We start from the raw sequence: 27,275 nt of genomic DNA on the forward strand, positions 1-27,275 counted from the left end.
AGGAGCCACACTACTGCTTTACAGCGGTACTAAAGTGCACTGACAAGTGTTGGGACCCATATACTGCTCTCATAGTGCTATATCCTGCTTAGTGTGGCTCCTGTCTTTTATATACCATTTTCATAGTGCAATATCCTGCTTTGTGTAGATTAGGCCTGGGTCTCCCTTGCAGGATTACAGCCCAGATGCATGGAGTAGAACAAGATGTCTCCAGACACACTGCAATCTCTAACGGAGAAGGGGTATGTATGCTCACAGTAACTATACTCTAGGGCACGAGTACTAGCAGAGCAGCTAAATGACACCACTCTCTCTTCTCTCTCACTCCCTCACAAGCACTAATGGTGGGCTCATCTACACCAAGCAGGACATTCCACTATGAAAGTGGAATACTGCTATAAAGCAGTAGTGTGGCTCCTGCCTTTGATATACCACTTCCATACTGCTTTCATAGTGGAATATCCTGCTTGGTGTAGATGAGCCCTCTGTATTCAGGTCCAGAATCTAGGTGCTCCAGCTGCTATTGCACATTACTCTGTGTTTCTCCTTGCTCTCCTCAAGTCGCTCTCCTGCAACTACAGGATACATTCCATGTAGGACATTAGTGAGGCCAACCCCATGACCAGCAGCAGTGACCAGGATGCTTCTGGCTGTTCTCTGTGGGGTTACCCCACTTGTAGTAGACAGGCTCATGTACTCCTGCAAGTTCCATGACAGTTACACAACAGTTGGCGGTGTTTCCCTAACATGGAGCTGGCGCCTTAGGGGACATTGTATCTGGTCATGGAAGAACATGCCAGCCTAGATGGACAATAGATGCAGTGCAAACCTGAGTGAAATTGGTTCCAGAATATCCATCTGGATAACTCAGTCAAGCATCACCATTATGCATTTTTCATCCTCCCTTCCAATCCCTTTTCTTGTGTCTTTTTAGACATGTAAGCCTGAGGACATGGACCAATGGCCATGCTGGGATAATGACACATCTGGAGGGTGTTGGATTGGAGAAGGCTGTTCTACAAGGTGATTGGAGCATGGGGCCAAAATAAACATGAGAATCCACCAAGATGCCCACAATAAAATTCTAAACTATTATGGTACTTAAAATGTTTATGACACCAGATTATTTCCCTGTTAAAACAGCTTAGAATGTCCCATTTAATCATGAATAATTCTATGACAATCAAATTAACTGCTCCAAAAGCATTCATCTGTAGTTTTAAATAACTGTATGACATAAGTGGATTCATTTACTTTGGGGTGGGGTGGGGAAAGAAGAACAAGAGCTGAGCTGGAAATTGTCTTTTCCTGCACATGACAGTTCCATTTATTCAGACTTCCAAAGCTCAGTAGATTGGTGTTTGTGTTCAGCTTGTACGAAAGGGATTAATCTGGCAGGAAGAGAAAATTACATCCTATATACGAAAAGGTTAGTTAAGGTCAAGGTGGCAGCATTTTGTGAACTGCCCAGAGAGCTTCGGCTATTGGGCACTATAAAAATGTAATAAATAAATAAGTAAATAAGCATCATTCAGCACAAAGGTGAATTTACCCCATATAGGCACCAAATTATTTCCTCTTATACAGAGAACTGCATAATAAATTAAACTAAATTTTGCTCCCCTTTCATGATACCCCAAATCTCCTCACTCTTCCTTAATGGTAGGATTAACTCCGCAACAGACTAAATTCTCACTTGTTATTGCATGAGTTATACAATTTGTGAATTATTCATACTTTAGTTTGCTCTGATATTGTGGAAAGTGACTAGTTTCTGAGGGCCAAACTAGAACTTACATGCAGAAATCTGTAACCTCCACCCAATGCTTATTTCTTCAATGACAAGCAACTTCAGAAATTGCAATGCAAAAAGGAGCAGGGGTAGAATTCTCACTCAAGAAAATGTTAGAAACCCCAACTCAGATCATACAAGGTCACCGCTATCAATCTACTATAAAACAGATTAGTACAATGTGCCACAAGCACAAAACAAGAACTAGAAATATGTGCGGCATACATGGTCTCATCCATAGACAACACTAAAATCACATAACCTATTCTATTATTTACTACATTTGTATCCCAACTTTTTTGCTTTTGCAAGGAAGCCAAGGCAGCTTCCATGGTCCCCCTCCTCTCCGTTTTATCCTTACAACAACCTTGTGAGGTAGGTTAGGCTGAGAATCATTGACTGCCTCAAATCACCCAGTGAGCTTCATGGCCGAATGGGGTCCCACTCGTACCATTTCTACTGACACTCTTACCACTTTCAATTATCCATTTTATATATGGAGTTCCACTAATGTACTCTATCTGTAACATGGGTAATTTAATTTTCTAAAAATTTCTATTGTTTTTTGTTAAGCTAATATAAGCAAAAGGAGAAATCAAGATAGTGAGAGAGAGAATGACATATCATATCCATTCACAGTAATAGTTCATAACACCTAGACTGTCCCTGAAAATATCTTCAGTACAGGTGTTGTAAAACAGCTAAAAGATTCATTGACTTGATGAAGTTCAGTTTCATAAGTCTACCAAACCAAGAGTACACTTTTGACTTGGTGGGGGAAGGAAGGAAAAAGGAGTTTATATAATAAATAGCAGAAGCTATGGCTTAAGATAGGCCCAGACTCCCTGAATCACCTTAAGCAAGCTATTCTCTCTTTGTGTCACCTACCCATCTATAACAATAGGCAAATAATATTGGCCTATCTTTGCAATAATGAGTTAATACATATGAAGTGCGGGCAAATCTGGAGTATGGAAAGTCTATGTGCCTTTCCCAATTTCATCATCTTTCTCCTCTTCTCTTTTCAATCAAGTTATGCAAGCTGTTAGGTCACACTCTTTTCTTATGTGGGCAGATGAACACGAGTTGCTCTAAATTTAATTAAGTAAAATAACAAAACACGTCACATGCACACACAACTCTGTGAGCCTTCCCAATCTGTTATCCCCAAGATGTGTTTATTGTACCTCACACCATCTCCGGATAGCATGGCCAATGGCCAACCCAACTAGGAATGATGGGAGTTGTAGTCCAACATATTTGAAGGGCACCAAGTTGGGGAATGCTGCTTTATGTAATCTTTCCAGTCAAATATCTGAAGTGCCCAAAGTTTGCATGTCCCCATGGCTTTACCATTAAACAAGTGAGCATTGTGTAATATATGAAGTTATGTCTTGGAATAAATCTTTTTTCAAAATTAGTGCAAACAGATTAATGCAAATTCTGTTTCTAAGTGCCACTGATCTCTTCATTATTCTGGCTCCACAGCATCAGAATGTAACAAGCTGCTAATCACTTCTTGTTGTGGTAGCAAAATTTACCACAAAAATGATAATGGAGATTTTCTAGCTAGAGCTGAAACAAAAGGAACAAACAATGACCTTTACAATGGTAGGAAGATTTAAAAAAACAAAACACGTCAGAGCCAGCGTTATTTACACAAAACTGTAGGTGATATCATGTGCCAAGTATCAACACTGGCCAGAATTATATGTATAAACTTAGCTTCTGATCTCTTCAGCCAACATTTATTCCACAACAAATAATATCTCAAGTCCAAATAAGATAAAATAATTACTGCATCTCACACATGACTAAAGGTAGCAACATTAGAGGGAAAACTATGCCACTATAAGATACCACAAATCTTATCATAGAATCAGAATAGTAGAGTTGGAAGGGTCCTAAAAGGCCATCGAGTCCAACCCCCTGCTCAATGCAGGAATCCATCCTAAAGCATAACTCTCTAGTGTGGGAGAGCCCACAACCTTCCTAGGTAACTGGGGTAATCTTTATGCTGTGTAAAAATACATTTGCGTTATTTGTACTTTTTTTTTAAAAAAAATCTGTTCACTTCATTTATAATTGCCAACTTTTTACATTACACAATATAATTTCTTAATTAGCCAGTCTAGTTTATTCTGTATCTAGACCTAGGTTACTTTCAATGGCATCATGTTACAGAACATGGAACCTATGCAGTCTAGTGCCAAAATGAGGGTACAGTATGTATCTCAACTGAAGTAATTCTGAAACAATCAAGAGTAAGTCTTGTAATGTCCCTTTGAGGAAAAACATGACTATCAAATCAGACTGATACTTGATTTCTTCCATTACAACTGTAGTCTAATAACTTTTTATTAAGCCCAACTAAAATGTCACAAATTCCTACCTGCAATTTTTGTTTAAATTCCCCTATTTTGCTTAGGAAACAAGCATAGGTAGAATACAGAACAACCCTCTCTCAACCTTTACTTAAGTTATTTTTCCAGTCATCATTAAAACCACCTGCCTTACCCATCATCAAATTAGTTTTACTTTTGGTAGTGCCCATTTCCAAATCACAGTGGGAGCCCCTATGAGCATAGAGCAGGCTCCCCTCAACATGTGAATGGTAGAGATATGATGGGAGAGCAATGGGCACAGCCCTACTCTTCCCCCTTAATTTGCCCCAACAGCACTAGGATGTCATCCCCCCTCCCACTTTAAAATGCATCCCAAGAAGTTTCTTTTCCTGTTTCATCAAGTAGCTTCACATCAGGATTGCAAACCAAATGTTCTTCCCCAGTCGCAATCCATATTTATTTGTCGGGCCCTGGGGAAATTCCAAATTCACATGTTTCTTTTGTCGGAACATCTAAGGACAACCCAAGCCCATCAAAAGTTGAAGTAGGGATGGGCGAATCCCTGCTGCATCATTCCATCTGCCTTGCCCCTCTTCTAGTATTCAGAAGTATGTGGAGGATTTGGCACCACTTTCCCCCACACTTTTACACGTGACAGTGCATGAACAGGAAAGTAGTATGTATGTACTATGTATACAGTACTATACATGTATGTACTATGTATAAAGTACTATGTATACAGTACATGTATACAGGAAAGTACATGTACATGTATATATACATGTACATGTATACAGTACTATGTATACAGGAAAGTCTTATGTACTACTGCGCTTGGGAAAGGGAGATGTTAGCAACAGAGCAAAGAAGAAGAAACGGAATAACTGATGGAGATGCAGGAAGCAAAAGAGATACCAAACAGGAATGCAGCGATCTGGAGTGAAGTATACAAAAGAAAGGGTGCTATAAGCTACAGTAAAAAAAAAAAAGAATGGGAAAAAAGGAGAGGGTAATCTGGAGTTTATAGAGACCTGTTGGATAAAGAAAGATGGAGGTGCAAAGAGATCTGTGAGATGGGGTGACAGAGAAAATGAAGTAACAGACAGGGTGCACAGATATTTAATTGTGCAGAAGGTGCACTCTCTAGTAGCAGAGCTACTGTGTACTCTGGGGGGTCAGGAGACTAACAAATGTGTTATTCTCTTCTAGTTTGGGAAACATGAGACGTATTTCTAGAAATTACTACTACATTTCTGCCACTGGCAGAAGCCCCAATATTTAGCCTTTATGATACCATGGTGCTATTTGAAAGGCTTGTAATACTTCTGTAAGATAAAACAAAATCCATGTTCTATCATACATGCTTGTGCAAAATCAATGAGGTGAAGGAGCATCTGTTTCTAGGAATGCCAAAAGCATTCAGGCATTCAGAAAGGAGTTAAAATCGAACACGTGAGGAGAAGGAGCACTCTAGCCCACCCCCTCAGCTCATACAGGGTTACTTTTTGAAGAGCAGAGCCTCCTGTATCTGTAGAGGCTCTCCATGCAAGCCAGAATGCAGACTGTTTTTAAGGAAGAATTTAACTTGAATAACAATGGTGGCATTATATACTTTACAGAGTGAACTTATGCCATGAACAGAACATATATCTAAGATTTCAATGGAAGTTTATCCATAAAATAGGTACATGGTCAAGATCATATCCATTTATAGCCATACAGTATTAATTTTCACACTTCAGGATTCTTACTTTACTCATCAAAACTCTTCGTCCCATATTTAAAATCCAACTTTGAACTGAGTGAAATGCAGACAATTCCAAAATAGGAAGAACCTTCTTCACTGGATAAATCAGTGATAATCTTCCACAACACTACCGTATTTCTTCGATTGTAAGACGCCATCAATTGTAAGACGCACACTAATTTCAGTACCACCAACAGAAAAAAAACCCCTAAGGCACACCCGCGATTCTAAGACGCACCCCATTTTTAGAGATGGGGGGGAAAGTGCGTCTTAGAATCAAAGAAATGGTATGTTCTCTTATAACACTCAAACACCGTTAAGATCATAAATTTACCTTAGCAGCCTAGAAGCAGAGAGTCTCATCCACTGGGGGGCATGGGGGCCACACAGCAGGCCTCTGGCGGTTACATACAGCTCATGAAATATGTAGCCATTATGTAAAGCATAAGACTTCCTTTTCTTTTTTTAGTAAAATTCTCCCCCCAAAAATGTGAGGTTAAAATCTGCTCAAGAAGTTTTTACCAGTTTTTGAAAGATCTATACCTCAAATTCAAACAATAACTTTTTTTAGAATGGCTAAATGTAAGTTGCATTTTCAATGATATTTATATTTTGACTGCATAAGTCCATCAACATAAAGACATTTTGTCCTCCTTATCCTCCACTCCCTCACCACTTTTGCATTCCTTCCTCATTCTCGAATGTATTAATAAACATTTAGATAGGCATGTATATCTAAATATTTCCATTATTAGAAGTGATCTCATTAACTTGGCTGGCAAACATCCTTTTTAGAAAAGAAGGATAAGTTCTACTATATTTATCATGAGCTCAGTGTTGCACTATTAGAAGTCCATTACCAAGAAAGATTAGTAACATTCTCTTTTAAAATTGAAAGAAACTACTGTAAATAAAGCTGTTATGTTTAGATGGGTCTTGGCCAATGACATAATAGAAATACAATCCAGTCAAAGTTAAGCCAGTAAGTCCCATTGATTTTAATGGGAGACACTGAAGGACATCTTTAACTATTCCGCTTAAAATCAACAACACTTCAAAATGCTTCATTTTGGCTGGATCATGCTCACAGGCATCTCATGCCTATACACTTATATAATTACTAAGAAGATAAGGACATTCCAATTATTCTGATTTTTTTCTTCCCACCTCCTCCTGCTCTCCACACTCCACTCTCCCAGACCACAGGCTGGTTTGCACATGTACAGTATGTGGACTACTTGTCTTCTCTTCACTGCATCACTGGCAGCTGAATGCATCAACTGACTCTATTGAAAAGTATTGCATTTGAGTTGGCATTGGACAAGCAATACAACAATTTTGTCTATGGTAGTAGATCTTTGATGGCTCATTCACAAATGTAACTGGGTGATATATAGGCATGTGTGAATCACGCTCTAGCTTCTCACTTCAATTTTCCTCACCCATTTAATTATGAAAACGCTAACAAGACCAATTAGGTAGCTCATAAATCCAACCTGTCCAGTATCAGTTTTTCTTCTACAAATCCTTGATAAAACTCAGTTGGGTAGGAAGAATGCTAATACAGCTTTTATTTAATACATCAAGAAATCTCTTGACTAGGATTCTCAGGACTGGCCTGGACTAAAATTGTTTTTCCCATTATCCAAGCCTGCTTGACTCTAGACACTGCATGACATACAAATACAATAATATACAATTGTTCTAAAAGAGTGGAATGAAGTAGAAGCAAAATCTGCATTTCTTTTGTATACTTTCTTTGCATGTTTATTTATACATTTCTACCTCTTCAGACAGTTCAAGGAGTCTTACAAACTTAAAGACAGTAACACCCAAAATACTATTAAAGCATCACAATAAAAAACCCTTAAAGATTAAAATAAGCAAATATTTAGACCCATCTAAACATAGCAGCAGATAAAAATAAGCAATATGTATAAACTGAGAACCACTCCTCAAAAGCCAATTTCATAAGGTGGGCCTTTTTAACACCTTTTTCTGCTTCACTCTGGTTTATGAATCCGATGCTGTTAGTGTTATATTCGTATATGTCTCCCCACTCTAAGTTTCCCTTCCCATTTATCTACCTGCCTTTGGTACAGTGGAGCAAGTCTTTGAACATCTGGCAAGCCTACTCCATACATGACTGATAATCCATGCTTTTGCTGGGTAGTTAAGATTGTTCAGTTTCACTGCCTGCATTTGTGTGCATGCACATACACACACAAGCCAAAGTTGAAAGCACTTCCTTAAGCCTGTCTGATACTAAATATTGTTTCTACTAATACTAGACATCTGTTCAAGAGAAAACATAAGAGAGAATAATAGTGCCAAATATGCAATCATATATAAAACAAAAATAGAATTGGTGTAGTGCAGTGGCTGAGCTAGGAGGTCCCCAGTTCAGATCTAACCTTGGTTATGACCTCATTAGGTGGAATTCTAGATTCTAAATTCAGAGATCTGAGTTCAGGTTTCAGTGAGATATGAAACCTTTTCTGCAGAAAGGGAGATAGATCTAAAGCAGAGCACGTACTTTAGATGCAGAAGTCTAACCTTACATAAGGCAGTTACTTAAATTCCTTTTAGGTAAACCACTATCTCTCAGCTTTGCTCTCTTCGGTATGAGATAGATAATACTGGACTACTTGATAGGATTTTAAAATAACGGTTTAAAGGCTTTAAAGACTGAAAAGTGCTATTAAAAAGCTAATGCTGTTTTGTGAAGTGGGAAAATGAGCAAAAAAGGTAGTAAATGATGTTTTATCATGGCAGATGGGGGAAAGGAGCAGACATAGCACAATGCATTGTACTATGCCTAATGTGGTGAACCATTCCAGGTTTCCATTTTCAATTAATTAAACTGATTGCAATAAATGCCAAGACCAATCTTTTGATGGTTTCATTTATACATGCTCAATTTTCAACGTTTGCAAAATCAGCTGTGTTACATTTACAATTAGAGGCCAGCTGAACTGTAGACTCACTGGGTGGCCTTGGCCTAATCACACCCTTTTAGCCTCAGTTCCCCATCCTGCATAAATAATTACCTAACCCAGATAGTTTGTGAAGATGAATGGAACGCAGACACACTCTTATCCAACCTGAGCCTTTGGGGATTCCTTGGATTGTAAAGCTTGCAAGGGGTGGGGCAAGGGGAAACAGCGTTGTGTCTATAAAAGGGCAAATAGTTTCACTGATGCTAAATTTTCAATATCTACTGCAATTTTGAATGAGCATGAACATGCATTTCCCATTTCTACTAAACACTTTTCTATAGACATTTGACAATACTTTTTAAAAAAACCAAACCAATAAGTAATTCTGTCAAAATCTGATTGTGATATAATAATTTTGCTTCATGGAAAGACAGTAAGGTGGAATGTAAAATAAATTTCATGTAGATCAGATTCCTAGCAACTCACATACATACTTAGGTTTAATGCCAATGTTACCCGAGCAGACTTCTGCTCATGACTTCCCCTTTCTCTTCCCCTCTCTTCAGCCCATTGTGTGCCCCCCCCCAATTTACTCCAGAGGGTGCTCTAACCCTCTGGAGCAGATTTAGGGGGGCACACAGACGGCTGCAGGAAAGAGGGGAAATCCATTCCATCGGTAGTTTGTTCCGCTGGCAGTCAGCCAACCAGTGTTGGATACAATCCATGGATTTCAGATTTTCAGATATTTTCCTTCATAGCTATTCTTAAATGTAGGCAAATGATAGGCTACAGCCAAAGATTTAGTTGGTTATTTTAAAGCAAATCAATATTTGAACTTCATTCTCCTGCATCTCTGCAGATAGAAACCATATGTACCTCTCCTCTCTCTCCAAGTTTGCTTTCACCTCTTAGTTCCTCATTTGAACCTCATGTGCCTTCATTTGTTTGGGCCCCTCTCTGTTTAACTGATTTCCTACTGCTCTTTTCCTGGGACCTTCTGCCTGCCCTGCTCTTCTCTAGCATCCAAGCAGCTCAGCCAATAGCAACCAGATACCCTTGCATTCAGAGCCAACCATTTTTGACATTAAAACAACTCTGCCAATCACTACAAAGATCCTTCTCTATATTGTTAAATGAATTGACCCAAGACTTCTGGTTAACACCTACTGGTACTGAATAAAACATGCACAAGATCTAGCCAGAGTTAAGCATTTTTAAGGCCCAGGCCCACCAGCAGTGGCACATGCACAGCCCCTACCACTGGTGGCCACAATGTAGCATTTCTGGGGGCAAGCACCAAAAATGCTTTCTGAAAGGGGCAGGTCATGCTGGTTTTTGTTTGTTTCAGTGCTTGCCCCCTGAAGCACTACATTGTAGCCGCCACCAGTAAAGGTCATGCACATGCTGGCGGCGGCAGTATTGGGCCACTTGCTTAAGGTGACATTAAATCCAACCCCACAGCATACATGTTAGGACGGAAGTGCCATTGACCTCAGTGTTTCCAAGCATATATGTTAAGGATCTCTCATTGATTATGACTGGAAGAATTAAGCATTGCTCACAAAACATTCCCACTGGTATCGAAGTGGTTAAATACACTTCATATCTGCTGAAAGATGCACCATGTCTCCACCAAGGGGTGAACTATATCAACTGATAATACAAACAACTGAAATGATAGTCCTAAAGGAATACAATGAAGAGTCCTGTAACCAACTGAAGCGAAATTGATTGCTAAAAACACAAAACAAAAACCAGACCTTGTAAGTGACACACACACATTCACACCACAATGGTTTGGCAATCAGACAACATGACATCTGAACTAGGCCTAAATGCACCTTTTACTCCTGGGAAACATTTTCTTCCCATCACGCCATTTAGTTTGTCTCTGGTATTTGTTTAGGGATTTTTTTTTAAGATTAGGTCAGCCAAATTTCACAGCAGATTCTATTAACAAACCTGAGTACCTGAGCGAATACTAAAGATCAATAATTTGTGTTTCTCTGCAAATTGTAAACTCTAGCTTCAATGCCACAACTTTCTTATTGAAATTCTATTCCACTCTATTCTATACTATTAATATGAAATACGCTGTATGCCTTGTAGGTCAAAACATTCCAAACATTGCAACGTACCTTCTCTTGAAGCTTTGTATCCCAGTTGTTTCTCCCAAGTCCTGCCCTGCCTATAATACCTAGCTTACTTGTTCAGTATGATCTTCAAAGCAAAGCTCTCTGGAGTTCCCTGCCAATCAATCGAAGGCATTTTTTCTTCCTGCCACACCAAAATTATCTCCTGAAACTCTCTAAAGGTCTAAATGCCTAGCATTTGTTGTGCCAGCAAATAAATGCATATACTGGAATGTAATGCTATGCTGTACCAGCATAGCATTAAGCAGGATTGACAATAAATATGTCATCCTTTTTCCAAGCCTCCTTTAATCCCCGTCACACAATTTGTCATTCTCAAACAATTCCCCCCTGCACAGAAATTATCATACAAATCAATGTCCTTTCACCCAAGCACATATTTTAAATGCAGTAATATGTAACCTAATATCTTACATTTTAGAAAAGACTACACAGCCACGAAAAGCAATTATAACAAGATGCAGTTTCTGCTTCCAAATATATATTAAAAATATGCTAAAGAAGAAGAATCTTGTATAGCATAAATATAAAGTTATATAGCTTACATCTTCAAACAAGACAAACTTGTCACCAAGGGAGGTTCCCTCACGTTGTATATAGCTTTTATTTTGGTTTTTTTACATATGTCTATCCTAAGTCAAACACCAAATGAGATCTCGGGACAATTGAAATAAGCCCAGTGAAAACAGTTGGTTTGCTGCAGTAAATTCAGCATTAGAGGCAAATTCAGTGTTAGGAATTATTAGAAAACATACTGAAATAAAACAGCAAGTAGCATAATGCTATGTATATAAATTTACAGTGTGCCCACACATATGGGATACAGTGTAAAGTTCTGATCATTTCATCACAGGGAATATGAAAACCTGGAAAAGGTACAGAAATGACAGCTCAAATAGGGAATAAAGAATCTTCAGAGAGCTTGAAGAAGTTCAGGGTTTATTCTTTAGAAAAAAAATATTACTAAGAAGAGAACATGATGGAGATTCTAAAATTCTTTTATTCATTTAATTTCATTTATTTCATTCCTATACTGCCCAATAGCCTCAGCTTTCTGGGCAGTTCAAAAAAATTACAAAACAAACCGATAATAAAAAAAACTTTTTACATAAAAACTTTACAACTGATATTAAGTCTTATTGTATGCCATCAAATGCATGGTAGTAAGGGACAGTCTTAACCTGGCACCAAAAAGATAGTAATGTTGGTGCCAGGAGAACCTAAGTGGGATGATCATTTCACAATTGGGGGGGGGGGGCTACCACTGAGAAGCTCCTTTCCCTTGTTGCCATCATCTAAGCCTCCCTTAGGGAAAGCCTCAGATGACAATCATATGGATTATTAAATGGTATGGAATAAATAGAAAGTATTCCATCTTGGCTTTATATTTGATTCCTCGCTCTCCTTTATTCCTCATATTGAGGCAGTAGCTAAATCCTGTCGTTTCTTCCTGTATAATATTGCCAGGATTCGACCATTTTTGTCTGTCTCTTCTGCCAAGACTCTTGTTCACGCACTGGTTATCTCTCGGTTGGACTACTGCAACCTTCTTCTCTCTGGCCTTCCTTCGTCTCACATCAGTCCGCTGGTCTCTGTCCACCACTCTGCCGCTAAGATCATCTTCTTGGCCCGCCGCTCTGACCATGTCACTCCACTTCTGAAATCTCTTCATTGGCTTGCAATTCACTCCAGAATCCAATATAAACTTCTCCTGTTGACCTTCAAAGCTTTTCACGGTCTAGCTCCTGCCTATCTCTCCTCTCTCATCTCACACTATCGCCCCGCTCGTGCTCTCCGCTCCTCTGATGCCATGCTTCTCGCCTGCCCAAGGACCTCTACTTCCCTTACTCGGCTTCGTCCTTTTTCTTCTGCTGCCCCTTACACCTGGAACGCTCTTCCAGAACACTTGAGAACTACAAACTCAATCACAGCTTTTAAAACTCAGCTAAAAACTTTTCTGTTCCCTATAGCTTTTTAATATTGAGTTTGTTCTGACTCTATACTGTTTAGCTTCACCCTACCCAGTGCCTGTTTACACTTCCCTGTGCCTGTTTGCATTCTCTTTCCCTCCTTATTGTTTACTACAACTTTATTAGATTGTAAGCCTATGCGGCAGGGTCTTGCTATTTACTGTGTAATCTGTACAGCACCATGTACATTGATGGTGCTATATAAATAAATAATAATAATAATCTGTCAAAACAAATCCAGGAGCAACTATTGAAACTGATTAGCAGAAAGAAATTAAATAATTGTGTTCACACAATCACAATTAAATTGAAAGTGGTAATGTGCCAATATACCGACATTCTGTACACCGAATATCAAATTGTTGCCTTTGTTATGACACAGCCTGAAGAAATAAATTCTGCCACTAGTGTAGCATTGTTGTTCTGAAAAGGAACAGACTTTTCCTTCATGCATTCAGCTATCATTGACTACTAAGATTCAAGCTACAAATGGAGCTTCCAGGTTGAGGAGCTGGAACTGCCATGTTCTGTAGATAAACTTCAGGAGATGCCTAGCCTTATCATGGTCTGCTTGTTTACTTTCCAGAGACATCGGGGTAAGCTCTATTGACAACTGGACTAGGTAAGCTTTTTGCCTAACTAGCAAAGCAACTCCGGTGCTCTTTTTCTGTACAATGCTAAGATGGTGTATAAAAAGCAGGAACACACATTATCAGTCTATGTGTTTACTTATAAAAGTTGTGATAACATTCAATGGTACATTACAAGTCCTCTGCATTCAGATAACTATTGAATGGTATACTGACATTTTATAATGATACTTGGCTATGGAGCTTTGAGTGTTCAAAATAATTTACATACATTATCTCAGTAATCCCAACAACAACCCCATAAAGTGGTTATTATTACCACATTGCTGAGAGCAACAGTGACTTGCCTAGTGTAGTCCAGCTGTTTTGGCCTACAACTCCCATGATCCCTCACCACTGGCTAGGCTGGCTAGGGCTGATGGGAGTTGTAAGCCAAAATTTCTGGAGAGCCACAAGTTGACCACTCCTGAGTGAGTGACATTTGAATCATCGATGCTTCTCTGGTTCAATAATAATAATAATAGACTAACTCTCATTTAGTACACTGATTGCTGAACAGCAGAGCTACATTATTATCTCTTGGATCTCATTATATTACCATATTTGAAAAACCGTTCATCCCCTTCTCTATTCTTTCCTTTGAAACTTTGAAAGTTAACACTTTGACTAATGGAGAAGTTATACAATTTCATCAAGATTTGTTTAAAGTTAGAAGAGGGGAGTTAAGAAGAAAATTAAAGTAAAATGGCACATGATGCAAGTCAGACAATTGGCTCTGTGAAATCAAACAGTTTCATTGTACTTATTTTGATAAATGTGTCCCGTTTTGAAATGGAACACCACAATTTTGTCAAATTGTTGAAAAATCAGTTTATAACTTTTGGCTAACAAACCCAGCATTTGTGTGTGGTATGGTTACTAATTTACAGTAACCTTCTTGACTAAAACTCCAATAAATAAAAATATGATGACCTCAGGTTACCTTTTTCACCCACAGGGAAGTTCAGATTTAGAGGTTGTTATTACTACTACTACTACTACTACTACAAATTATTATTACTACGAATTACTGCAGCAACCTTGTAAACTTGGATTTCAGTAGTATTTATGTTGATTAAATGTGAGCTTAATATTAAGATTAAAAAGTTACGTGAAAATTACAAAATATAAATATATATAATTTATGACATAATGATGACAACACAGGTGTTAATGAGTCTACTATGTAATACCTCCCAATTTATAAAGTCTTAACTACATACAATAAGAATAAAATATCTTTATCCATTTTGCTCTAAACCAACAAAACCTTGACTTTACCTCTAGCCTGATGCCAAAAGTTCAAAGTAACACAAGCAGAATTTATTTGCTTTTTTTTACTATTGTTTTGCAACTATTCTGTGTGCTGTGATGCTGCTTTGAGTCCATTAAGAGTATACATGTCAAGACATGTTTTGCCTTAAATAAAAAAACATCAACTCCTCTACAGAAAAGAGCCAAGTCCCTCCCATTCCCAGTACTTTTGACCTACATAACTCTTACGCCCCCCCTCCCCATCAAATCATTAACAGGAATACAGAGCCCTGTGCAAAATCACCAGTAAATTTCTTCTCCAGGAAATGTATTCCTAAACTAATGCCAGATAATCCCTACAATAAAAAGCCTGCTCAGAAAAGCACATCTGAAAGATGCATGCAAATCAGAAATCATATTTCAGCAAACAACTGTATCTATGCAAAAGTACTAGACAATCTGAATAATATTAGAAACTGAATGCAATGTTACTAAATGAACCATTTAAAATGCATTTATTTAAAATGCTTTCTATGCTACTGACAGTTTTAGCACTAAATAACTATTATACGCATGCCATTCTCTCACTAGGCAGAAAATTTCTTTTTAAAAATCAGACTGATTTTACCCAACAAGTAATTCATGACTGCTTACATGCACCTACCAACATAAGCAACTATTGATCCGGAAGGTTAGTGAAATCTCCCAATCCAATGTAAAATTTTGATTGCTCATTTAAACAAGAACATTTAGAAATGTTTATTTGCAATGGAATTCTTCAGTGAAATCCTTAAATTTGCAAGCCATTTTAAGTATCTAAGATACATGGGGTGGGGGTGGGAGAGATGGAACAAAGAAGCAGAAAATGAAGATGCTTTTAGATCCTCATAAGTACAAAGCACAACCCACTCCATACTCCAGTAACTACATTCTGGTTGTAGTAGGATTTAATTTCTCCTTAAAACAGAGATTTTAAAAAAACAAAACAAACAAAAAACAGGAGTCCCGTGTAGATCAATGCTAATTTCGTCCAATATAAACACTCCTCCCCCCCTTGCGTTTCACTACTCTTGCTTTCTTTGCCAGGCAATCCAAACACAATCTTGTTAAGTGAAGTGCTGGTTACCCTGCGTGGTTTTAGTTATTTATCTAATGGCTCCTCCTCCAAACAACTTCCCCAGCTGTGCAAGCAGCTGGCGTCCTCATTCCCATTCCTCCTCCTGCTGCTGCTGTTGCAGGACTTAACCTTGTTTTTTGGGGTTTTTTTTTAAATAGATCTTATCGTTAGCGCTTCTTTCCCTTCTCTTTCTCTCTGTGTGTCTCTCACCGTCTCAGGGTCGTTCTCAAACACCTCCCGGGCTTCTTCCTTGTTGCAGAGTTCCTCCACACATTCTCGCTCCAGATGGCCTTGCTTGGTCTCTTCGAAGATCTGGTAGGCTCGGCGGTGCCTCTGCCGAAGGAACTGGGAAGCCTCCTCTCGGGCTCTGTGGAGCAGCACAGCTGGGGCCCCAAAGGAAGCGGGGCGGGGGGTGAGGGGAGGAAGCCATTAGTAGTGAACCCCTCCAACTCGACACAGGAACAAAGAGAGGTGTGGTGGGGGAGAGAGAGAAAAGTGACCCTGACGCACACCTCGCCAGCAAAGCCAAACACGCACCATAATATCCAGAGCAGAGGAACTGTCATGAACTCCCCTGAACATTAAAATCCTAATGGAGCTTCCCCGTCCTTTCACCTCTTCGCCCCAGGGCTCTAGCTGAAGTCACTAGCTCCCCCATAGCATTTCAGTGTACCCCCTCCTGCTTAAAAAAAAACCACCCCCAAACAATGCCACAGCCCAGAGCGGCGGCGCCACAACAGTTCACCTCGCCGAGTCATAAACAATGACATCCTTGCGCCCCTTCCCCTCTGAGCGCGCTTGCTCGCTCTTTCTCCCACAGACAAGAACAATGCTTAGGAGAGCGCGCGTCACCCCACCCTTTTTCGGGGAAATGGTCAAGTCAACCCCTGAAGCCCAGTAGGAGCGGAAGGGCTCAAAAAAGTGATGACCGGGGTGGGGGTGAGAGAGAGAGAGAAACAACCTTTACGCACAAACAGCCACGCAAATAAATGAGGTACCCTCTCCACCGGGGGTGGGGGAGACGGGAGGCTGGCCCAGGCGTCTCAAACCGCGCCTCTAGTGAGAGAGGTTTTTGGGGTGTCCTGACCTTGAGGGAAAGAGGTATTGAGCGCAAAAAGAAGAGAATATAATATGGACTCCTTCCTCCAGCCCAGGACAGACGCAGATGCTGCATTGCTCGTGTGGATTTCTATACAATGGCTATCTTAATAATGGCAGAGGAGCGGGGAGAAGAAGTGGAAGTGGCATTTCTCCCCAAGGAGACGTCGGAATGGCGGGGGCAGAGGTGTTTCCTTCCCCCGGGGAGGAAAAGGCAGCCCCTCGAAGTACTGCTACTCACTCTGAGAGGAGTCGGTAGCCAGCAGGACTAGCAAGAGGGCAGCAGCAGCTGGAGCCGGCGGCTGCTGCATGATGCGGCGGCGGCTGGGGCTGGGGCTGCGCCCTCTGACTGGCCGAGCGGAGCAGGGCGGTCTGGTGCAGGAGGAGGGAGCGCAGCGAGCTACTGTTGGAGGCAGCGGCGAGAGCGCTGCCGAGCCCAGCGGGGGAGTCGCTTGTGCCTTTGAGCCAATCAATTGAGAAAGTTCGCACTGGGGCTTGCAGCGAGAGAGCGACACACCTCGCGTGCTTCCCGCGCCCTCGGTGAAGGAGAGCGGCTCAAGGCAGGGTGGAGAGAGAGAGAGAGAGAGAGAGAGAGAGAGAGAGAGGAAGGGAAGAGCAGGCAGGCCCCGCCTGGAGGGACATTATCACAGAAGAACCGAATGACCCCTCAGGAACGTTGCCCTCCGGTGTCTAAGCCAATGGCTCTGGCTGTGGTGGGTGTCCGAAATTACTTGAAAGTCACGGAGCTGTTTACTGGATGCAAATGCTTGCCCTCCGGCCTTCAGATGTTTGCGTGCTTGTTTTTGACGGGAGAGGCTGATAGAGCTGCTTTGCATGCAGAAGGTCTCAGGTTCAATCCCTTGTGTCTTTCAGATAGAGCTAGAAATGAATCCTGCCTGAAAGTCTGGAGTACCACTGTTGCCAGTCTGGGTTTGCACAATGCAACAAGCCAGAATACAGGTTGAGTCTGGGTTGTTGCTGAATCATGGGGCTGTTGGGTTGTGTGAAACCAACTGCACTAATAAACCATGGTTTTTTTAACGACGAACGACCCATGAAGAGAATCCATGGTTTGTTGTGGGTTGTGAACTGTGTGGGTTGTTGTTGGTTAACATGGTTTATTAATATAGCTGAGTTCACACAACATAACAATCCACAATTCAACGATAACCCACAGTTCAACAATAATCCATACTCAACACGTATTCAACCTGTACTCTGACTTGTGTTATGTGAACCAGGCTGATGTCGACAATACTGAACAAGACGGAGCCATGGTCTGACTCAGTTTAAGGCAGCTTCCTATGTTCCCGTGATGGATACTTCAGACATGATTGGAATTGCTATACAGATTGCAAATCTGTGCAAGAAATAACATTCACCCTTGCATGCATTGTCACATGTATGTTGACCATGTGCTGCTGGGAAGTTGTGCCTAGTCATGGAATTTCTGGTCTTGTGCAGGGTGGGGGACATGAAACATGAACATAAGTGAACATAAAAACCAGGAATATAAATAACAAATATACATGCTTATGCAATACTCACATGTGGCAATACATATATACATTTATTCTGAGAATCTGCAGTTACACACTGTTTCCCAGGAGATGTATGCAAGGCCATCCCAGGACATTTCATTGCCTTGGGCAAAGGAGAAAATCCCCCCCCCCAATTCTGGATACAGAAGCTGAGCAAACTAGCAGTTACATCTTATTTCACCACACCTGCCACATGGCCCTGACACCTCCCTCTTCTAACACCTGGCCATGGTTTCCTTCCCCCAGCATCCTCCTTCTGAGGTGGCCATTTGACTCTGCCCAATGGTAGAACCGGCCCTGGATGTGCGCCATTTGAGCACATTTGAAGTGGTCCTGTGATGGATATGCTGGCAGTTACTTCACACACAAAAAACTCATGTTAAAGTTGTAGTTTCATCACTTGTATAGCACTTTGATGGCACTTGATGATCACTTGAGCAGCACTCATTGTTAAAACCTGCCACGTCAACAAATAAACACTTATATGGGTTTTTTATGTAAGCATAATCTCAGAGTGGCAAGAATCACTTGAATGTGTTTAACATGGTATGGAAGCTGGAGAGGGCACATTTTTTTAACCTAGTGTGAAATCTACTTTTTAAAATTTGTTTTAGTAAGGGGAGGGGAAACTATTTTTCATAATCATCACTTGTGAAAATTGCCTTAGGGTGGATGACATCATCAATGGAGTTTGACTTGCCTATGGAGTGGAGGGAGCTGTTTTTGTATAGTCCACTGCACAGGGCTCATTTGCTATTTATACATTCTTTTGGGAAAAGGAAGGAAACACACACACCTTTTAGTTAAATTTCATCTATGGGCATAACTACTTAATTGCAAAATCTTCTCAAACCTTATGTGTGTCAGCTTTGCAAAAACAGTGTAAATGGCAGATATTCCAATGCAAGCATCTAGGGTTGCTATGTTATTCTGCAAACTGCTTAACAATTCTTAACCTACGTTTACAGTTTAGTTTGTAGTTCAATGGATACTTACTTTGATACCATGAACTCAGTGACCCGTTTCACATGATTGCAGCATGGTTAACAAGCCACGGTGGCTTGTTAATCTCACCATGCATCCAGTTGAGTGCCAGCCAGATTTCCCTAATTATCCTTACTGGCGTGGCTTGCTATGTCCTCCAAACCCAGGCAGCATGGCTTGTTTGAAGGGACAGCAAATAACTCATGGATTGCTGTTGGATAATTTGAGGGTTGCTGCCCTGCCTCCCAAACAAGCTATGCCACCCAGGTTCGGACAACGTGGCAAGCTGCACCAGTGAGGGTAAGAGATCCAGACAGCATGCAACCATGGCTTATTTCCCTTCCTGCAGTCGTGCAAACCCACCCACCCAGTGGGACTCACTTTCAAGTACAGGTTGGGCTGCCTGTATCTTTGAGAAGGGTTCAGACAGTGCTCCTTTAAACTATCAGTTCAGTGAAATATATATCTGTAGGTGACCCAGGCTTGTACTTGGTCAGCCAGAAAGCAACCCAATAAGAACAATGCATCAATACATATCATTGTTGGTGGGCAACTAATGTTACAAGCAGCTGAAAAATATTTGAAGCACTTATAGTAACTGCAAATTGGGTAGTTTCAGAGATCTCTAAGACTAAAAAAAATTACGTGTTTTTTAAACCCAAATACAGTACAGTCTGGGAATGTGTCAAAATGTGCTTTAGAAACATTCCAATCTGGAACTTGCAGCTTTAGTTTTCTAATTGCATTTCCCACCCAGGTGCCAGGAAATGGAGCATGGTTCTCAAAGACAGGAAATGCTGAACTGTTTTGTCCCCACAGTGTGTGCTTTAGTTAATTCTCAGTGTGATTTCCTTTAATTGGAGGACGTAGTTGACATATGAAAATAGCTTTTGAAATCAGCCAGGAGAGAACTCAAGTCAAGGGATGATTGCAACACTAGAAGGAGTCTATTCTGAAGGGCTCGTGAAGGCCCCAGAAATAGTTCTTCTGCCCTTACTTCACCTGAACTTAATTACATCTAAAAAACAAATATTATGATTCTAAGCACAATTACATGGGAGTAATGTGAGACAATGACACATCACAAGTGCAATCCACTTCTCAAAGTCAAATAACAAAAGTCTGGCTAACATTAATAGTATTTTTGGTTGCAGTCCCAATACCAAGAAGATACAGATGTTCCCTCATGCTGAGCTTCCATTCCATTCTGCAAGGATAGATGACCTCTGTCCTTTCAGAAATTGTTGGACTACAACTGGCCAGGGCTGATGGGAAATGGAGTCCGGTAACATCTGGGAGAGATGCTATGCAAATCGGTTCTAATGAGAGGAGAGAGCTGTGTAACTTGATATGGCAGGAAGGTTATATCCAGACATCCCCTTCCATCCACAAATTAACAGCAAGTGCTTCAATAACTGGCAGTGCTGACAACAGTGCAGCAAGAGAGAATGATGGGAAATGGTTTAATACAGACTGGGTGCAAATATGCATCAAGACCAAAGTGTTAAGGATTAAGATATTAAAGGGTGCAATCCTATGAAGGTTTAGACAGAAAAAAGTCTGTCCCAGCCAGCAGTACTGATTTCCTTTTTTTGCAAAGTTCTCTTCCTGCATGGTAAGGAACATTCATCACACAAATATCACATTTCCTGGGCAATACAGAATGGGGAATGCCTACTTTTGTTCAGAACACCTGCACTTCAGATGCTATTATTGGTCTTTTGTAAACATTGATTGTGATGTCACTCTTTCACATTGGACTGCACACTTTGTCCCATAAATAATATTTCATTTTAAGATGAGTCAGGAAATGCTGTGATGTATGAATCAGGACTGAGCTCATCACCATCAATATATCTTGACAAAGGGTGTTTCGTAAGGTATGATACAAAAACAAAACAAAAAACACCCCAAACTCCTGTCCTTTTGTCTGCCCTTGACGTACTGTAGTTCAAATCAATGTTATTGGGAGACTTTGGTGGCATTCACTACTATTATCCACTCTGTTCACATCCTTCATAATTGTATAAATGTTTATCATGATTCCCCCCTCTGTCCTCTTTTTCTAAAGTAAACACATGCAGATGTCTCAATCTTATTTTCTCATAGGGAAGATGTTCCAACCCATGATTCTGTGATTCCATTGACCATATTGGATTGGTTCACACGTAACACTAAGCCATAGTGTGTCTTGTTGAAATCTGGCTGATCTCTGTGAACAAACCCAATCTCCACAAACAAACCCTGGCTGTGAACCAACTGCAAGCCACAAAGAGAACCCATGGTTAGAAATTGGCAACAACTCAACTTCAGCAGGCTCAGATGTCACAATAACCGACAGTAACTACTCGCCACATAAATATTCAAAATAGTGAAGGTGAGTTGTTGCCCTCTTTAACAAACCACTCACAAACCATGGGCTGTTCAAAATGGCCACTGGTATGTGCCGCAACCCACCCACAAGCCCTTGGAGTGTAAGCGGCTATAAATAAGGGGAGGGTATAATAAATTATCTTTTGTTTCTATAAAAGAACCAGTGGAGTGGGGATGACAATAGAAGCTAAGTATTACATGTTTGTTGATGTTGTTTTCACTTTCTGCATTCTCATAAAAGCACAGTATGGTGCTTATCAACAAGAATTATGTTTGTTATCAGTTACAAATGGGAAAGGAGAATAGTACATGGCTTTTATCCTTGTTGAACAAGGACTTAAGAAACATTGTTAAATTGTTGCACTAAGTTCAACATGCAATTAGGCCTTGTGCTTTTCTGCAATAATAAAAGATGTGCTCTGAACAAATTGAAGGAAGTCGAATATTGGCTGAGTAAACCCTTTTGGTTCAGTTTTCCTTAAGTGACCTTACAAGCATGTATGGTTTTTGTTTTGTATTTTATAATGAATCATTTGCTCAGTTAAAAACAGAGTTAATGGGATAATTTATAGCATATTTCTTGCAATGAAACCTCATGCATCGCATGACTTTACTTTGGGGTCACAGGTAAGATTAATTTAAGGTCCAGTTAGAGGGCATGAGAAAACCTTTCTAGGTGTGGAATTGAGATTGCAATCTTATAGCTACTTACCTATGATTAAGCCCCATTGAATGTAATGAGACTTACTTGTCAGTAGAAGTAAATACAAGAGGATAGCACTGTTAGAAGGGGGAGAGATGTAGAAATAAAATGGTGTTCTTAGGAACTCCTCCTGCACCCAAATTTTAAGAAATTTTGGGGTTGTGTGGAATGTTTCCCCATTCCCACATACGTAGACTGAAAGAAAAAATATGCCGAAGACAGACAAAACTGAATACTATTATATATTGTGATATTTTGTGCATGTTATCTGTGGGTACGTACTATAAACATACTGTGCCCAGATCCCATAAGACTATGTTTACGGTTTCCTCTTTGTCCCTGGAAAAAGTAACATGTTGGTTATTTAGGGGGGCCCTTTTGGAAGTAGTATTGTTATACTATTATTAATAATAGTATACTATTATTACTCTTTATCTATTACATTTATATACCACCCCATAGCCATAGCTCACTGGGTGGTTTAGAAATATTCAAACGTTGAACATTTAAAATCAATATACAAATTTTAAAACCATAAAACAGACAACATAGTATAAAGCACATGTCACCAGGAGTACTAGTAATCCTGCTCCTTTCCCGCTCCCCCCCTTCACCACAGGGGCTCATGAATAATGCAAATGCGGCTCCTACATAATTAATTCCCCCCTCTGAAATGTGCATGTGGTGCGTCCCACCCCTTCCTCCTGTGCCTCGATTGCCCACCTCTGTCTCCTTCTCCTACTGGTGATTACAACCTAACTGTTTAACTGTGCCCACAGCCCGCGTTTGTGCCATGCTGATTAATCAAGCAGGGCTGTCCATCATCCAGCTGGCTGAGGGGCTGTCCTGCCTGTTGGTGTGGAGGAAATTAATTGCTATTAAAGCATGAGGTTTGAATGTTTTCAAACTTTCAAGTTTTTTGCACATCTACACTTCTCAAGCTTTAGTTTAAAATAAAAATGAGCAAAATCCGTCTGGTAGATCTTGAATAATTAGTCTTACACTACCATATTCTTATATAAGATATACACATGGGGGGAATCTTTAAAATAGCTCCAGCTATTGGGCGGTATAGAAATGTAATAAATAAATAAAATAAAGTTTTTTAAAAGTCTCTTAAGCTTTTCCTATTTAGAATGAAGTTCGGATGACACTAGAGGAAATGGCTGGATTCCAAAGAACAAACAAAGAACGAATTGAAGGTGTTGGGAGCTGGGCTTGGGAAGTACTCGAATACCAGTTCCCCTCCCCATGCCTCATGGCATGCCCCTTTTAAAACTAAGAGGACTTCCAAAATGGCTCCCCTAAAGTAGCTCACTGGTACCTTTGCTACAAGTTCATAATGTCATCCTTACCCACCTTCTTTCACATGCAGCAGTTTGTGTTCAGGTAGGAAAATCTCTGACTCACAATGACACTCTACCTCTGTTTTATTGCTACTGATTGAGGTAGCTACCATATGGGCCTAGACAGTGGCACCCTTGGACATTTGCCAAGGGCTCGTGACCTGACATAGCCCACCTTCCCTCCTTCCTTCCTTTTTTCTTTCCTGATGCTCCACTGAGTACATGGTGGCTGGGTGTTGGACAGCTGCCATTTTCATGTTACACAAGGCTCCCAGAGTGATGCTACATCAGAGGCATTGTGGGAAATTAAAGTGGTAGGCTCCTCAGACAAGAAGACCCCCAACATGGGTTGTCAAGTCAGCCTAGCACTCATGAGATTGCCAAGGAGGCCTACTGATGAAGGAGGGCTCCCACCAGAGGGCACTTGCCGAGGGCTCCCTGAAACCTGGAGCTGGCCCATCTAGAGACTGATGGCAGGCTTTGTATTTTCCCAGTGGTGGTTCAGTGTAACTCCAGTTTAGTTGCCCCTGGAGGATCCACTGGGATTACTCAGCATCTTTTGAAGAGCTAAGGTAAACAACTGCAGGCTTTAGAGTAACTAGTTTCTCTCATATATCATGTTTTTCTGAGCACAGAGTAAAGGGAGGAAGGAAATGTAAAAAGAGAGGAACTCCACCAGACGCAATTATAGCTAGAGGATGAAAACAACAAGGAAAACCTACTGGAGTAGATCTGTCTGTACTCAGCTTGTTTTGCCTCCTAGCAGAATGCCGCGGATTGTTTTAGCAATCCTATTATTGATGTGTTTTAATTAAATCAGCATCAGTTAACATGGTATCATATGCTTAAAACAAAAAAAACTTTTCTATACAGCCAATCCTGGTTGATATTTTGTCATTTCTGTACTAAGTTGTTGTTATGTTTTGCAACACCTTAAAGATCAACGAACTGATCATGGCATTATACTTTCATGGACGAGATTCCACTTCATCAGTTTCTGTTGGTTCTCTCTCCTATCTTCCAGTGGAGTCCTTGTTAGAGCTGGATCCTTTTAAGTTGCTTCAGCAGAAAGAAGAAGTGGTAGGTTTTATCGGATATACTGTCAGTTCTGCATGAGAGGAATGATGAATAAACACTGGCAGCTGCAGAGTTTTTGTTTTGTTTTGCATTCTTTCTTTTCCCGTCAGGTAGGAGCACTAACCGCAGTACGTCTTAACGGCCACTTTGTGTGATACATTTTGCCTATACAGAGATCATCTCCAGTGGTTAATTTCTAAGTAGAGAAGTGAATGTGGACCTACTTGGCATTTGCACCTCTAACAGGGAAGCCCTCTGCCTCTTAGGGGAAACTACATTTTATGCTGTGTTCATCACACAATCTCCTCATTGCAAAATGCTGCTGGAAGAGAGCATTATAAAAAAGCAGTATTGACATTTCCCTTCTTGACTCTTCCCCTGAAACACAAATCCAAAACACTTTGCAGGAGAGAGTTCTGGGGGACCATGGATGACCAGAGAAGTGTTATGCTGGGCTTAAGGGGAGGCATGGTCGGGCACCTGCCAAGGGCCTGCGACCTCACCAGCCCTTTCCTTAGGCCCATTGCATAAACCCTTCTCAGGCCAAGCACCACTACTTGAAAACCTGAAGGAGGGTTAAATAAAACCTTGCCCCTAACTATGTGGGAAACAGGTTTAGTATAGGATCTCTCACAATATAATGTGGGAATACTCTGGTGTGGGGCAGGTAAATAATGCCAAGCTGTAAGGCAGGTAAATAATGCCAAGCCAACACATGGTATTTGTTGGCTAACAAAATAATAATACGTTTATTGTTATTTAAAAGCTTTAAATAAAAATATAATACTTTCAATTATGCCTGATCTACAGTAAACTCCCCACACACCAACCACCTCACTGTCTTCACACCAATCCCTAGAATCCAAACACCTCAGTAAACAACTCTCTCTCTCTCACTCCTCAAACTCACACCTCTCGCAACCCCCCAATACTCACCTTATATACTCCTTCCCCCCACCTATTACATCATAAACCACACCCACTCAGTTCTAACATTACATACTTACCAGACATACTAACTAGACATATACAAGATACTAAATTGTGGGGTAACACCACAGAGCCCACACCCCAGCAGGAGCCCACTGACGAGAGCTCCCCTGGGCTTGTTCCTCATCTTCACCATAGAATCCTGCTTTTTCAGCTTCCCCTCACTCTGGCCCAGATGACAGTGGCAGTAAGAAGGAGTAGCAATATGTGCCACTTCCTGCTTGCTCACTGGCTCTCCGCTTGTCACACAAGCAAGTGGTAGCACCAATGAGAAAGAGGATGAAGAGCAACAAATGGTGGTGAAAGCTGGAGTCTCTGAGGAAGGGGAGCATTGAGGGTGTTTTGCCCAACAAGGGTCCTCAAAAACCTGTTGCAGGCACTGGGTATGCACCTCCTACCTCTGATCGCTTCTTCGCTGCAGAGTTCAATGTAGGTCGGGGGTTTGGGAATCTTTTTTGGCACGAGGACTAAATTGGTTCCAGGCAAGCATGTTCCAGGGGCTACGGCTGGCATGTGGCCCCACATACACAGTCATACATTTCCCCCTCCCCTGCTGCCATCAGCCAGTCTGGCTACAGTCTTGATTGCAGCAGGGGAAGGATAATTTTTTGAGGGAGGCCGCAGTGTTGGGGAGAGAAGGGTCAGTTCTCCCACCCACCCCCAGCAGCGACATGATAGATCAGTGGCATGGAAAGTGCTAGCAGACCCTGAGACAATGGGGTACTGGCAGGGAGACTTCCCACAGGATACAGGCCCACAGTTTCAGAAATAATAACGTTTTTCTATGTGTGTGTGTGTTTGCATTATTATGCTATACTACACTGCTACCTAGAGGTTATATAGCAGAAGTGCAGGGAAGGAAATGCTCCTTATGTAGTGCTCAGATCTCAATTCTGCAAAGAAATCCGAAGTAGATGCAGTGGATTAACAGCCTCGTGTAGAAAAGCCTATACTCCATTTCCCCTACTCTAAAAAAGGGAAAGTGCTCTTAAAACACTGGCATGAAACTGGAAAATTGCAACATCTAAAGAACCCGTAAACAGTGAGTAAAGAATCGTGAGCACATGTGTAGAAAAGCTCTTCCTCTTATTAAAAAAAAATCAAAAGTAGCCAGTACGTTCAGAGATTGCTTCAACCTTTTATCCCGCTTCACTTATAGTCCTTTCCAATGAGAAAGAGATTTCTTTATAACATCATATACCTCTGGAGAAATTCCA

General features: G+C 40.8%; 1 protein-coding gene across 1 annotated transcript in view; it reads right to left on the reverse strand.

The window, feature by feature from the left end:
• GAS6 (growth arrest specific 6) overlaps nucleotides 1–17,393 on the reverse strand; it is a 55,267-nt gene extending 37,874 nt beyond the window's left edge. Inside the window, exons 1-2 of the mRNA XM_063126182.1 lie at nucleotides 17,286–17,393; nucleotides 16,157–16,329 (exon numbers count right to left, since the gene is read on the reverse strand). Coding sequence (XP_062982252.1) covers nucleotides 16,157–16,329; nucleotides 17,286–17,355 — 243 coding nt within the window. The 5' untranslated portion in view covers nucleotides 17,356–17,393. The remainder of the gene's footprint in view (nucleotides 1–16,156; nucleotides 16,330–17,285) is intronic.
• Nucleotides 17,394–27,275: the final 9,882 nt, after the last annotated feature.

Source organism: Elgaria multicarinata, chromosome 5 (genome assembly GCF_023053635.1).
Source record: "Elgaria multicarinata webbii isolate HBS135686 ecotype San Diego chromosome 5, rElgMul1.1.pri, whole genome shotgun sequence".
In the NCBI taxonomy this organism is placed as follows: domain Eukaryota; kingdom Metazoa; phylum Chordata; class Lepidosauria; order Squamata; family Anguidae; genus Elgaria; species Elgaria multicarinata.